General features: G+C 37.1%; 1 protein-coding gene across 33 annotated transcripts in view; it reads right to left on the minus strand.

The window, feature by feature from the left end:
• Window positions 1-8714: 8714 nt before the first annotated feature.
• Window positions 8715-15951, minus strand: part of PCM1 (pericentriolar material 1) — a 90328-nt gene continuing 83091 nt past the window's right edge. For 13 of the 33 annotated variants that reach the window (XM_087418423.1, XM_087418415.1, XM_087418411.1 and 10 more), the window contains 5 exons: window positions 15321-15396; window positions 14262-14518; window positions 12375-12467; window positions 12166-12283; window positions 8715-10742 (listed from right to left, as the gene is read on the minus strand). In XM_087418423.1, the coding sequence (XP_087274549.1) occupies window positions 10717-10742; window positions 12166-12283; window positions 12375-12467; window positions 14262-14518; window positions 15321-15396 (570 nt within the window). In that variant the 3' untranslated portion in view covers window positions 8715-10716. Of the gene's footprint in view, window positions 10743-10763; window positions 11283-11329; window positions 11456-12165; window positions 12284-12374; window positions 12468-14261; window positions 14519-15320; window positions 15397-15951 lie in introns of those variants that run through there. The other 20 variants (XM_087418419.1, XM_087418417.1, XM_087418422.1 and 17 more) reach the window with 5 other exon arrangements.

Consider the following 15951-nt stretch of genomic DNA (forward strand, 5'->3'; position numbering starts at 1 on the left):
TGGATAGTGGTGTTAAGGGCTGTTTTAATTTGGAGAAGACATTAATGAGACTATATTTTTAGAAATACTGGATAAAATTAAGAGACAGGTTGGATCCAAGCCATGGGCTATAATTTCCCCACCTCGTTTTAGGGAGTCTGATTTAAAATGGAGGGCTGAGTTAGACCTATATTCCTTCACACGTGTAGCTCTAAAATAACTTACCTACGTAATGGCTCCTGCTCATACAGAACTTCCCATGTACCAGGCCTTCGAGGCATGTTTACATGCATCATCTTACTTCATCTTCTCGACAAACGCAGTTACACTAGTGATCCTGCTTTCCGACGGTGAAAGTAAGGTTAAGTAACTTGCTCCAAGTCGCGTTAACAGAAGGCGTTCGAGCCAGGATTGGAGCCACGTCTGTCCAACTCTTGTGCTTTTAACCAGGACACTCTGGTTCTTAACAGGACAAATAGGACTGGGAAACAGTTTTGTCCTAGGAGACCCTCATTGGATGGAATGTCCCAAGTCCCAAGCCATGATGCTGAGTCTGGACTTGGACAGTGCCTTCTACTAGTTCTCTGCAAATCATCCATGTTTCCTTAGGGATTGGGAACCCTTTGGGGTTAGGAACTTGATGACAGCCATACTAACAGGTCACCTGTTTCTCATTACCCTGAGTCTAAGCTCAGCTTGTGGGGAGTCAGAGAACTTCAGTCTATTCGTGGCCATGACCCTGTGCTACATTAGAAATATGAACAGCTCTGAAATGGAAAAGCTTGAGCGTTACTGAAGCTTTTCAGTTTTGTTAACTGATGTAAATTTACACAATATTCACCAGCCTAGCACTGTATATGACAAATGTGGCCAAGCAGGCCGCAGACTACGCTGCTGTGCACTCGTCCTGTCAAGCCTAAGGAGGGGTGGTTGGGCTCCTCAGCCATTACCACAACCAAACTGGTGGTGGCAGCTTGTAGAGTGTTGTCAGCTCACATGGGAGCAGTCCTTTCTTTTCCCCCAGGGGACTCCCTCCCTTTCACATTGGGAGAGCAGTTTCCCAACCAGATGCCAAAGGGAAACTGGTATGTGTTGGGCAATCTCCATGATGTCTTGTGACAGCTTTTGTCCCAGACTATCTGTCCCTAAGCGTTCCAAGGCTCGTCTAGCAAATAGCCTTGGAAGATAGAGACAGGGTCTCCGTCTGGGGCAGAGGACAGATTTGTTTCCTGACTAGGATAATAAAGACCATTGTCTCTCTGCAGGGCAAAGGTTGGACAGGCTGGCTAGCAGAGCAGCCGCCTGACGTCACTGGGGTTTCCTAAGCTGGGCTTCCTCAGCTGTGATTCAGATGCATTGTGTGTGCACCATCTGCTTGGGCTGTTAGCACATGGGACTCGGGGTGCAGGGGGAATTGATGTGAACCTTAAGTTCGTGCTGCCTGGTATGCCAGGAGTAATAAAGCCCTCTGCCTCTGACCCAGGAGTCAGCCAGCATCCATGCACCTGTGGCACGCTAACTCATGAGCTTGCAAGCAGGGTAAAATCTCAGGCCCTCCCTGGTTGTTGACAGTGTGCTGCACCTGGGTTACAGATGTGCCTGGTGGTACTGATCCCCGCAGCCCGTGGGGCAGCTGTCTCCCACAGCACCAGCCTCCTCTGGGGCTCCATGCAGGGCGTGGGGTTGACTGCCTTGCCCCGTGGACTCACCAGGCTGGGGATGGAGGTGGGCGCGCAGGGCTCAGGACAAGTTGGCAAAGATCACTGGAGCTGCAGACCAGGAGGGAGCCTGAGCCCACTAGGTTTTGCCTATCAAATTCAAAATCCACGTAAAAATATCTAGCCATTCAGCCCTCACTGGGGGGTCCGCCCAGTTTTTTTTCACCAGGACCCACACCTGACTGGTTGCCCTGGTCCTCACTGATAGCAAAAACATCTGGAACTTGTTGCTCCCTGGACAGTTTGGAGCAAGACCCAGCTGGTGCCGTAGCACCTCGCCTGGTGTAGATGTCACCACTGCCCAGACCAACAAGAGGCCTGCGGCGCGGCTGGAGCAGTTTATGATGTTCGTGCCACGGAGCCCAGCCCCCAGCCCCCCTGCAGAGGTGGGCGGGAGGCCAAGAGGAGAGTGCGCCCCTGGTGGTGCAGCTCCAGGCGCAGCCAGCACCTGCGCTTCACATACATCTGATGCCTGTGTCCATTTGCAGCTGACAGGCCAGCGTGGAGGCATCCAACCAAGTTAACTGCCCATGACTGCGTTAACAATGCCTGCGCTTTCTGCAAAGCAGGGCAGCATCATCATTTTGAAATACTTGATAAGAAAATTTTGATTGAATTCAAAATCCGTTTCTGAAGATATTTTAGTATTACATTTATCAATGAAAGAAAAAGAGCTATTCACCATCAAATATAATTGCCACTGCTGTAAATTATTGAATGGTTGTAAGATGTTGCTTTAAATTTATCACCCAGTTATGCATACAGAGCATCCTCAATGATTTTCAAAAATTTGACTGGATCTTGATAAGAATTGTGTGTAACAATTTCAAATATAAAATGTTACAAGTTTGTAGTTTTATAAATATTTTGTAGTATCTTCCCTGATACTTCTTTATCTTTTGTTCATAATTTACACGTTTCATAATTATTTAGTAGAAGAAGTGTCATGAATTTTTCACGAAGTCCGCATGTTCCCTCCAGCTTACCTCAGCATGTCTTACACTGTCGTTTTCTTTGTGTACCATGGTATGGACAAAGTTTGGACAGCACTGTCACAGAGCTCTGACAGAATGTGAACTGGGAGACCGGGTTCTAGTTCTGATTCCTTCACCACCTAGCTGTGTGGCCTAGGACAAGCCACTCAGCCTCCTTGCACCTTCATATCTGCTTTTGTAAAATGAGGGTTTAACCCTAATTTTCTCTAAGGTTTCCTCTAGCTATACGAATCTAGATTTAAACTGTAGCTCAGGGTACCAGGTAATTCAGTAGCAGCCAACCCCCAGGTGTGGTTGGACACGTTAGAACGGCTATAGTTTTCGTTATTCCTCTTCGGCTTAACAGTGATATGGAAGTGTTTCTTCATTTCAAAATATTAAGGGGCTTTACCGGTTTTGTTATTAAGTTTTACTTGATCTGCACAGATCCAGGGAAGGTGATCTGTATGGTACCAATCCTTTGAAATTGGTTGAGATTTTTATGGTCCAGTGAAAATGTTCCCTGTACAGCAGCTGGATTTAGTAATCTGTATATCTTTGTCCATTTCATAAACTTGTTAATTATACTGTTCAGATAGTCTATATCTTTAGTGATTTTTGGATTCCTGAGCAATCAATTAAGAAATTTTGAAAGCTTTCACCCTGAATGTGACTTTATCCTCAATCTCCTTGTACTGTCAATTTTTGCTTTACATATTTTGAGGTTTTATTTTAGGTTCATAAAATTGTTACATCATCATGAAGTGAATATCTATTCATTATGATTTATTTAAATATATTTTTGTACCATTAACTGTCCAGCTTTTGGGGGCAGGATGGGAGTTAGTATTCCCTGGTGTGCCTTTTACATCCTTTTAGTTTTAACCTTACAGAATTCTTACAATTTAGAGGTATCTCTTAAAAGTGCACATAGCAGTATTTTCAAAATATCAAATCCAACAACCAATGCATTTTTACTAGAGCCCTTAGTCTATTTACATTTACAGAATTACTGATGTGTCAGCACCTATTTCTACTATCTTAGATCCGTTTCTACTGCCTTCTAATTATCCTGCCCTTTTGTGAATTCTTACCTTCCTCTTACACATGTTTTAAATTCTACTTTTTCCCTCCATAAGTTTGGAAGACACACTTTCTATTTTTATATTTATAGTGGTTACCCTATAAATTGCAACATGCCTATTTACCTTATCAAAGCCTAAAGTTAATTAATATCTCTATTATTCCTTAAGAAGACCAAGGCCTCAGAATACTTTAACTCAATTTGCCCACCTCCCAACTCACTGTCATCTTGTATGCTATTTGTACTTCGTTTTCTCTTAACCACAAGAGACATTATTAATACTGTTTCACATAGTGAATGTTTGTTTAGACTTATACACATATTTACTACATTCTTAGCTCATTATTCCTTCTCACAACTCAATCTTCCACCTGGGATCATTTTCCCTCTGCCAAATGAAAATTTTATTTAGAGAGTCTATTGATGAAAACAATTTTCAGACTCTGTTTGAATACGTCTTTTCCTTGAAGGAAATTTTTGCTGGGCACATAATTCTAGATTAAACTGTTATTCTCTTTGAATGTCACTGCTGAGAAGCAAGCTGTCGGCCCAGTTATTCTTCATTGAAGGCAGGTAGTGTCCTTTCACTCTGGTGGCTTTTAGGATCTTTGGGTTTTCTTTGTAGTTCTGAAGTTTCAATGTTTCTGGATTTTTTTTTTTCTATTTTTATTTTGAATTTGTTGGCTTTGTTGATCTGTGGACAGTTATTTTTCATTATTCTGGGAATTCTCAGCTATTCTCTCTTCAAATATTGCCTCTGCCCAATCTCTTTCTCCTTTCCTTCTGGAACTCCAATTAGATGCATGTTAAACCACCTTCTGTTTTATGTCATAACTTATCTTTCATACTTGACATATCTGTATCTTTCATTCTGTGTAATTTCTTTAGGTCTACCTCCCAGTTAAGTAACTAATTCTGCCGTGGTAAATCTGCTGTTAAAGCCTTTCACAGTTTCTAATTTCAGTTATTACATTTTTATATATTGAATATTTGACTCTTTTACAAATCTAGGTAATTTTTTTTTTTAAAGACTATTGGTTTTACTCATATTTTAGATCTTTTTAAGCATATTTATATTCTGGGTTTGATAGCTGAGGTGTCTAAACCTTTGCAGGTCTGATTCTGCTGTGTTTCTGCTAGTTCATGTTTGTGATGCCTTGTTTCCTTTGTTTCTTTCTCATTTGTGACAACAAGCATATATCTCATGGGACGTTATCTGTGGAAATCCTTTGAGGACTAGGTTGAAGGAGAGGATCTGATTTACTTCTGCCAGGCCTGAGGGTACTACCACTGTAAATTAAATTCTTATCTTGGGGGTTTTGTAGACCCGAGATACTGTGTTTTCAGAGGCAGGCTATCATTTTGAATTCTTAGAGAAGATCCTCATACCAGCAAAGGATCAAGAGAGGCAGGTTTTCTCGTGAGTAGACTGGAGCTGAGTGAATAATGGGGGAAATGAGAAATGAGGTAAAGATAAGGAACTGACCCTATAGGGCTTCGTAAAGACTTTTTTGCTTTTACGTGGAGTGAAACAGAAAAGCTACCAACATCGTCTGAAAAGAATCACTCTGGCTGCTGTGATAACACTAAATTATAGAAAGCCAAGGAAGGAAGAGGCAGGACCATTAGGATGCTACCATGATAATCTAGGAAAGAGCTAAGGGTGGCTTGAATAAAGATGGCAGAAGAGGTAGTGAGATTTGGTTAGATTCTAGTTATATTTTAAAGGTAGAGCTGACTGGTTGGATCAAAGAGGTGAGCTACAGATAATTACAAGGTTTCTGTCTTGAGAAAGTAGGATGGAATTGCCCTTTATTAAATTTTGAGAAGACTGTGGAAAAATCAGATTTGTGGTAATCAAAAGCTCAGTTTTGGACACATTAAGTTTGAGAAACCTACTAGACATTCAAAAGGAGAACCTGGAGTTTGAGGGGTGAGGGACGTTGTCTTGACGTATCAACTTGGAAGTAGGCAGACTACAGATGACAGTTCAAGTTATGAGGTTAGATGAGATCACCAAGGTAACAAGTGTTTAATCGAGAGATCTAAAGATTAAGTCTTGGGGAATGCCAATGTTTAACTATTATCAGACTCTCAACATATTTCCCTATGAATTTCTTGAATCTTACCTTACAGAAATACTAGAATGTCAAGGTTGGAAGACTGATTTAAAACATCATTTGGCTGTTTACATTTAATGTTGGGGAAAGGGCTATATAATGTCTGACTTTGGTTCTACAAAGCCTAGAGGGCGTAGGAAGAAAAACTGTTACTCCGTAGTGGCACCCTTCTCCTGTGCTGTGGAGCATGTTTTGGGGAACATGCCCCAAGACCACCTCTATTGAGTAACAATAAGAAAGTCCATATTTTTTTCAGGTTGTGCCACGATGCCAAGGAATGGGTTGGAGGCTCCCAAATCATGAAATGATTGACAAAAGGTGGGGTCACATGCATCCTTGTAATTTAATTCCAATTTTGTTATGAAATAAAGAGATACTATATGTTCTCAATACCTTCTTGTTCAGTGTGACTTTAATAAACATTGATAATTATTTGTACAATTGCTTATCCACTGACTTCCATTTTTAATGCTTTTCATAAATCTTCCTTTGAGTGATGTAAACAGTTAACATTTGACAAAATGTAAATACTAAAAGCATCTTTGGATCCAAGACAATTCTTTCATTTTGCAGATAGGAAAATGAGGAACAGAGGGGGTTAAATAACATCAGTATGTTTTTGTGCATCATGTTTCCAAATGTCATAGTAATATTATCTATTGTTTTATTATAATACTGTCCAAATATGATCTGTGAAAGAATTTTAAGTTAAAGAACAAAAGGGCTCTAATGTATTAAAATGACTGCTAATATTGACAGAAGAAAAGCTGAACTATACAATGTTATATAAACTGAGCTTTTGAGTCCTGACAGTCTCTTGGAGGGTATAGAAATTTTCTACATGAAAGTCTAAGACTAACTGCTGAGACCACCAGAGAGTAAGTTTCAGAATCACATGAAGTAAGAAATGGAAAATTTATATATTTTTTGGGTTAGAAAACATTTACATCTTGAAATATGCCTTATTTTTCTAGCTATTACCAGCAATTATACTCAAATACAATTCAATGATGGATCACAAAAAAAGGGTTAGTAGAAATTAATCTAATGAACTTGTATAACCTAAATCTGACAATCATTGTTGGTGGAATATAAAGAAAAACAGGGAGGAGAAAAAGAAAGGGGCAATCATTTGTGATATAATCCAAGATAAAACTGAAAAATTATAATCCAAAAAACTATTTGAAATACTGATTTTGTAGCTTAAAATCATTCCTCCACCTGTGTCTTAAACATTTTTGAGGGGTGTGGGGATAGTAAGAATGAAGGAGTGGAAGGAAGAGCGATGAAATGCAGTAGAAAGAAGACATCCAGAATGGTGCAAGTGACCCTGGGGAAACTCCACCTCTAAGAGCCATTACAATTAAGGCTCTTTAGACTTGGTGTCCTCACCTAAGGAGTATATAGCCAGTACATGTCAGAAAAGAAGGTCAGGCAAAGAACACGTGGAAGTGATTGTGGGTTCTGGTACACAGTCAGTGTTTACAACTCTTAGAAACCGATTTAAAGATATGTTGGTTAGAGCATTGAAAAGTAAGCAAAAACCTCACTACTGAGTTGCCTAAGTTTGAGGAGAACCTTAGCCCTTCTTTTCCTGTGCCTTTCTTTTCTCCAGTGTGGTTACATACAGGATACCTTACATTTGTATAGCACTTGTCATCAAAGCATTTCCGTGAACACTACTTCATCTGACAGAGTAACCAAATGCCTATTTCCCTTCTAGGAAGATACCGAATTTCAGCTGTGAGGCAACAGGTGAAGCAGGGAGGGAGATGGGAGAGAACCCTCAATGTAGGTGTCCACAGTCTCGCTAAAAGCAAGGTTTAACACAAATGTTGACTATTACTACTGAGAATTGGTATAGTACTTTCTATTTTTCAAAGCCTTTTCGTCCAGTCATTTGAGCAACAAAATGGCCTTAAGCAAGCAACTATACTCTGAGAGATATAGTTCATTAAAGGTAAAGATTTCTAGCAAAATAACTTAACATTTACAATTATATTATGTTTTAAATTAATCACATGTGATTTGCTAGACCTGTATATCGGAGATAACTAATTACACGTAGGAAAAGTCTTAATGCAAGAAATATATTAAGTATGTAAGAGAGAATAGAACTCCATTGTACTCAAACTTTCTGCTGTGATTAGTTTTTAAAATAACCAAATCAATACCTTTCTGTAAATTACCAGCCCAAAGGTTATTCTGTTATGGATATTTCTGAGTCTGGGCAGATGAAATGAAATGATAATGTAATTAAAACTCTTTTTATATATGAATCAAAGTCTTAATAGGCATAGGATTTCCTTCTGTTCCTTAATGAAAAATGAGCCAGCCAGAGACACAGTGAATCTGAGGAAGAAATTGGGCATGTAAAGACAGTGAACATTAAGGTAACAACTAGAGCTGTGTGGCAAGAACAAGATACGCTGGATCTTCCAAGCAAGGCCACTGAGCAACCATATTTGTACAGTGAAATAAGTGAAATCCAGAGCGAATTATTTCTTTGACAGATGAAGAATGAGCTGTTTATATTAAAGGAAGTTGGGCAATAAACAAGAAACATGCCAGTTCTAATTCTGAGTGAATGTGAGAATGTTCTCTACATGGTATATAAAATAGATACAACTAAGAAAGAGTATGGCTGCACTGTAAAAAAAAAAAAAAAAAAAAAATGGTCTCAAGTTTAATAAATCTCTCTGGCTAGTCAATATGTCATTATTTTTTATGTCTTGATTTTTTTTTTTTTACATTTAAAATTGTCAAGTAAGCCATAATTCTGGAATAAATTCTAAAGCATTAATGAGCATGTCAACTTAAATGAAAATACAATTCAAGGTTGAATGTAGGATATACATTTATTAACAGTGAAAAAGCATTTACCCAAAGTGAATGTTACAAAATACAAAGAGTCCCTGCATGGTCTGGCGAGCTCACTATTGTAGGCATTATCTCACCCTGCATGGGGTTCTCTCTCACGCATTTTGACCTCTTCTCCCTCTTTTATCTCTGACCAAAATTTTAACTTAAAAATGAAGACAAACAGGAATATTTAATTCCCTTTAGCAACAGTTATTAAGGAAAAACATATTAAACAAGTTATCTGCTCTCAAGCCCTAGGTATTTTAAAACGAAATTATCTACTAAAATAGAAAACAATAGATGAGATTACAGCGGCTATAACACAAGTGAAATAAGCAAGTTTGATAAGGTTCATACATACTACAGTGATAACTAAGACGTTAAGTACAATTCTTCCACTGTATCGATCTCTAATAAGCATGCAGGGAGAGAGAGAGAAAGAGAGAGAGAGACAGCCGTAATATGTAAGGCTTGGCTTGAATACCAAAATGTTTTCCCTTCTTCCTGTTCAGAGTCTAGAAAACAAATACAGAACTTGAGTATACATATAACGTAACTTACTGTCTCAGTTTCCCTGAAGTCAGGCCAACAGGATAAGAATTCCTGATTCTGGAATGATAGTTTTCTGAATAGGTTTTATTAAAGTTGGAGATACACGTTTCACATAATTTAAATTAAATAGCAATATAGTAAATGTCCTCATAGGGAAATTCTCATTTAATACTCCCTCATTGGACATTATAGTTTCTACTGAAGTATCAGGCAAGTAAGAATTTTAAAGGAACACCAACCAAATTCTTTTCTTAAGGGGTACTTCAGTCAACTGTTAACAAATTTGAAAGACTACTTGGAACTAATTCTTCATATTTTATTCAAGGAAAAACCTGTAAGGTTGACTTAATTGTTAAGTGGCTCTGTGAAGCCTTACTGGGTATATGACAAGTTGGGGATCTAAAGGTAAATCACCTTTTAAGAGCTGATTTACTTAACGATGAAGAAATCACATACATTTTCGCTACTTAACACTCTCTCTCACTACACACAGAAGCAACTGCTATGTTTTGGTCTTAAACTATCACCTCAAAAGGCAAGTTTGTCCGAAGACATACAGAACCTTAATGTTCTGGTACATAAAATTTAGTTCTATTAATCCCTACTTGAAAGAGTTTGGTTTCTCATTTAAAATTAATCACAATGTTACTTGTCTGTGCAGAGATACTCCCTAATTACATAAAACTTATTTTTTTTATTTTTAGACTGCGGCAACATAGATAGGAATTGAATTCTGGAAAATATTTATCTAATAGATAATTATGTAAGTTCTAGATACTAAGGACATGTGTTCTAAACTTAACTTATTATCCAATTTGAATAGAATATTAATATATATTCTATAGTAACTTCACAGATATGCTGGATACCTTTATAACGTGCCCTATTCTTGCACAGGAATAAGACATGCAGGTATCTAAAAGAGTTTAGACCCAACAGCAGCAACACTGGCATTATTTGGAAGCCTGGCCAAATGGCTGGGCTTTATAACAAATAGCATATTTCTCTAACTCTTCACCATTCAAGACTTGGCTCTTCTCTGAATAGCCTAATTATACAGAACAGTGACTTGCTGTATAGAATTCAACATAATTTCCAAAAAAAGATACTTTACAGATAAGTCCAAACTTTATTTAAAACTACATTTTAAATTTAACGTTACCAAACATCACAATGGGAGATAAATGTCAAGATCAAAAAAAAAAGAAAAGAAAAAAACCTCACAGTGTATCAAGGCTTGAATCTGTCCAGAATTCAGTTTCTGATGTTTTAAACTGCCATGGGCAGAAATTAGCACACCTATCAAAAATGCAGTGTCAAACTAATTTACACTTTTTTACAGATCAAAACAGATGTTTATTTAGTGCCATTTTCATATATGCATTGACTATGTAAAGAGAGAGTTAGATGAGCCTCTGAAAGACATCTCATATACTTTGGGCTCCCACTGTTTCTGAAAAACAGAATAATAATTAATGCCTTATAAATTATTTAATTACTGAATTAAGACATAACTTATTAGAATTTACTTTAATATTGTTCTCTTCCATTAAAACTTTTACTTTTAATATAAAGTTAATACAAAGGAAATACTAATTTAGTTTGCTACAATAATTCTCTAATAACACACAGTACGAGGTAACAAAGAATAGGTGAGGGTTTCTATTTTAAGATGGCAGACTAAGCAGATACTGCCTGTCTCTCAAAAAACCCCACTAGAAAAAATGAAAAGAACTACAAAAATGAATAAATCCAGACCAACAAAAGAAGAGTGGTTGTAAGAGAACAGAGGACAGGAGATATCAACAAATTCCCAGACTGCTCAAAGCAGATGGAGGCATAGTGAAAGCGTGAAGGAAGATGCCGCCTAGACACACTATGAAAGGCAGCAGTGGAGATGGGTACCAGTTGAGTTTCTAACAAGCAGAACTGGGCTGAAGACTGGGAAATTAACTGAAGGTTTGATATTTGGTCTGTCCTTCTCACCCCACTTCTAGGAAAAACAAAAATAAACAAAAAATTTTATATGATTTTAATCAATTGATAAATTGATAGAGAATAACAAAAAGAAAATCCTTTGACCTTGACGTAGAAATGGTTTCCTCTGAGTGGCCCAGGGGTGCTATTAGACCCATAAAGAAGGAAATCTGGGACTATCACTTGGCTCTGCAATGAATCATATTTATATAGAATCATCTTCAGAAAAAGTATAGAAGATTATTATAGTTACAAAGACAAAATGTAATTGTGTTTACTTTAAAAACCTTAATAATGTAAGAATATGAGTAAAACTGAACAGAGGAGGCTGAAGGGAAAGGGGAGGGGTAGTAGTTGGGTAACGACCAAAGCTGATGGAACTAGAAAATGTATATATTTAAAATAAGGTAATGAACAGAAAACTCAAAAATAATATTAACACTGAAAGAAGGAGAGGTAGGTCTAAATAACTCACTTTTCATAGGGGAGACAAGAGATGTTATCTGAATTTTTAAAATTAAGAAAAATTATAAGAATATTATTTAGAGATATAGAGGGTCTCCTACAAAAGAACTAAAAACGAATAATTAAAAGAAATAGGCTCTTCCCATTTATCATTAACTCTTTTATATCTTTCTTACTTTTTGTGCTCTTTCTTAAATTATGTACATATGGTACTTTGCTAAAACTGAAGATTTTAAAAATGGAAAAAAAAATCTGATAATACTCTTTTATAAATTAGGCAGCTGAACTAAAATTTGTACAGAATTATGCTTCCTTCCCAATATTTGGCTTAAATCTTCCAAGTACTAGTAGTGCATTTGAGAAACAAAACAAAATGATGGTATCAAGATTCAGTAATTTTTCAGTATGATAGGGTTAAAACTGATAACTCTTACCAGGTTCTTTTAGTGTCTGAGAATTCCCAGCTAATTCTTCAGTCTGCATTTCACATAGTATTTCACCAGATAAATGGTTTTTCTGTTCTTCTTCTACCATTTTCTTCCTTAGATCTGCCTTTGGAATGAAAATAAAAAATACAAAATCAGTTTTCATCTTAACAATACTTGTTATATAAAGACAAGCTTAATTAAAGACAACCAAATACCTCCGAATATATTGTCAGTTTAAGTGGTAAATCTTCAACTTTCACAAAGTCTTCTTCATCAGATTTTTGACTTATGTTACCAGATTCTGCTTCCTGTAAGATAAACAAATTATATTTAATAAAGGCAATACACTCTATCTCTGGTTTGCCTAAACCAAACCAATTGCCTAAATCAAACTGCTGGATTGATCTAAACCAAAGTCATCCATGCCAAGAGATAAGGTGGATTTTTTTTTTTTTCTTAATTTTATTTACTTTTTCTCCCCCAAAGCCCCAGTAGATAGTTGTATGTCATAGGTGCACATCCTTCGAGTTGCTGTACGTGGGACGTGGCCTCAGCATGGCCAGGGAAGCGGTGCGTCGGTGCGCGCCCGGGATCCGAACCTGGGCCGCCAACAGCGGAGCGCGCGCACTTAACCGCTAAGCCACGGGGCCGGCCCAAAGTGGATTCTTATATATAAGTATACAACAGTAATTCTATCAAATTTGGTCTTCTTCTATTTTAAGCTCTATGAATAAAAACAGAAATTTAGAATTCATAGGCATGGCTACACACTTGCAGCTGTGGGCATACTGTTGAGCTTTTCTGCTCCCATTTTATAAAACGAGCCAGTTTATACAGGTTAAAGGAAGAAATAGTAGTTATACTGAGGGCTAAAATAATTAGAACAACTCTTATTTCTTGACATGTTTACAGAATGCATCAGAGCTGTATCCAGCAGAATATAAGTAAACATTTTCAGACTTTCAATATCAACGCTGTGGAGGCTCTTGCAACATTTCTCACCATCTCTCTCATTCAGCTCATATTCTGTATTTACATGATAATGGAGCTTTGTTGACAATATATCTTATACAGTCATCAGATTCATCTTCAAAAACCACGACTTGGACTATTTCACGTTCTTGCACAAAAACCTTCAGTAGCATCCCTTGCCTAAAATTCGAATTCAAAACCCTCTATAATCTAATTTCAAGTTAATTTCAACTGAATGCCTCCTATAAGCAACTCTAAACACTCATCGAATGATAAGAAGAATAAATCTAATAGGTAACTTTCAGAGTTTTAAATGCATCATTTTACAGATAGTGAAGCAAACAAAACATAGTTAAAAGAGTTACTCTTTCTACTAATGTTTTTGAAACATTAGAAGCCCCCTTTCTGAGAAGTTATGAAATCATAATTGTAAATATATCTTTAGGAAGAAAATCGATGTGGATTAAAAAAATATGTGAAATATATTCCTTAGATCTAAAAGTACAGTTATAAATCCCCTCATTTTTGCTGACAAGTAAAACATATAAAACATATACAACCCAAGGATCCAAAAAATAACCTACTCGCTATAAAATTAAATTGAAACAAAGGTCCAGAGTACAACTAAACTTACCTTCTTACATCATAAGTGCAGATTTGCTAGCATATTTTTTGGTCATTCACTGCATAGAGATAAGGACTTTACTGCTGTCAGATTGTTTTATTTCCCATCCCAAGTCTAAACTTTCAGGTTTATCAAAGATTTATGCAATTCTCCAAATAGGTGAGAAGTCAAGCATGGGTAGTGTAAGAGATTAATGATGATTCACATATCATTAGCCTTTCAGATCTGAAACTGAAATGAACTCTCTCAAGGTTGCCATCTAAAACTCACCATTTTGGTTCTCAAAATTATCAAAGTAGAATAGCTTTTAGGTTTTGAGATGGTCGTCTTAATTCACTATCACCTATCTGTTCAAGTTTGAATAAGAAATAAAAATGTTACAACAGTTTCTAAACCTAAACACAAAGCACAGTTGTGTTTATATGCTGAAAATGTTAACCTGAAAATTTAGAAATAGGTAAAGAAATGAAACGCAAAAATATTTACTAATGTAAATGATACCTACATAGTCATTTACTAACACTGGAGATTCGGTGTCAGGACTTCCAGCCAGAGAGCTTTCAGGAGTTTCCTGAGCAGATTTAACTTCTTTGACTCTAGGCACCAGGGTTTCAATTTCAGTTAAAGGTAACGGCAAAGGATTAGGCTGTTTAGATGAATCAGTGGCAGTAAGTGAGTCCTTTTGGACAGTGCTATTTGGAGGTTGCTCATTTTCCAAGATGTTGAGATAACAGGGTTTCACAGGAGCACTATCTTGGTCAACTGTCATCAAAAGAAAGTTTCAACATTAGTGTAATGCGACTGTTGTTAAATTTTACTATTACACCAAATAAAGACAACATGTATAAATAAGAGTAATCAAGACATTTAAGACCCAAAAGAAAAGGCAACTACAAATTTTCCTTATCAATGGTTCCCAAATTTAGTTGATTGGATTCATCTGAGGATGTTTTAAAAATGAGATTTCTAAAATCCACCTGGTTTTTAATGAACTAGGATTTTTCAGGAGTAAGGCCCAAGAATGGGTATTTTTAAAAAATCCCCCACATTTATAAGGATGTTTTCCTTGCAGAACTTTTCTGCATGTTTAAATATTTGTCAACTGTTGTTTAACGACTATTGGCAGAAACAAAGCCTTTATGTTTTCTACAAAGTTTTCAGGGGGAGAAAAAAGATATACATCAGGTCCAAAATACCTTCAAACTTACATTAGCTAAGCATTTAGATTTTTTTAAGTTTTTTTTTTGTTTTGGTGAGGAAGACTGGCCCTGAGCTAACATCTGTTGCCAATCTTCCTCTTTTTGCTTGAGGAAGATTGTCCCTGAGCTAACAGCTGTGCCAATCTTCCTCTATTTTGTATATGGGATGCCTCCACAGCATGCCTTGATGAGCGGTGTGTAGGTCTGTGCCCGGGATGCAAACCCACAAACCCTAGGCCTCTGAAGCGGAGCTTGTGAACCTAAGCACTACACCACCGGGCCAGCCCCCAGATTTTTTTAGTTTTTAAGCACATAAAGGGCACTTCAGATAATCTTAAAGTTGAACATTTATTTAGATTTCTTACCTTTACTAGTAGTAGGTTCTTGTTCTGATAGGACATTTTTGCTTTCTGATGATTTTTCAGAGTCATGTTGTAGAACCTAGAAGGACAAAGACAGGTCTTAATAGCAGGGCCTAAAATATATGGTCACCATACAGGAGACGATTACTAGATGTGTGGCTTTTGTCTAACCTGAGACCTTCATACAAGGCAATTTAAAAATATCTTCTAAAAGTGTTTCAAGAAGGACGCTGTGGTTGCAATTTCAAGATGGCTAAATAAAAAGATTTCCTTTTCTTCTTAAACAACCTCAAAATAATACGGAGAACTGGAATATTATGGATTCCACTTTCTTTATTACTTTTTTCAGATCAGACTCTATCTTAAATGGAACTTACACCTGTTTATATGTAGATGCCAAGTGAATGGAAGAGGAACTGACCAGGAGGGGAGAAAGATGAAGAAAGCTAAGTGCCTTCAGCAGAAGGAAAGAACAAAAACTGAGATTCACCTCATAATTATGAAGTGCTTGATTCTAGGATGGAAGGAATACGGTAGTGGGGTGGGAGTTGATGATGAAAAGGGGGTTGTGGTGGTTGGCTGAAGCTGTTTGACGATAATGTGGACACCTAGTTTTCCTCCCCCGACTTCAACA

The sequence above is a fragment of the Ceratotherium simum genome, chromosome 28 (genome assembly GCF_057802395.1).
Source record: "Ceratotherium simum simum isolate JZ-2026a chromosome 28, ASM5780239v1, whole genome shotgun sequence".
In the NCBI taxonomy this organism is placed as follows: domain Eukaryota; kingdom Metazoa; phylum Chordata; class Mammalia; order Perissodactyla; family Rhinocerotidae; genus Ceratotherium; species Ceratotherium simum.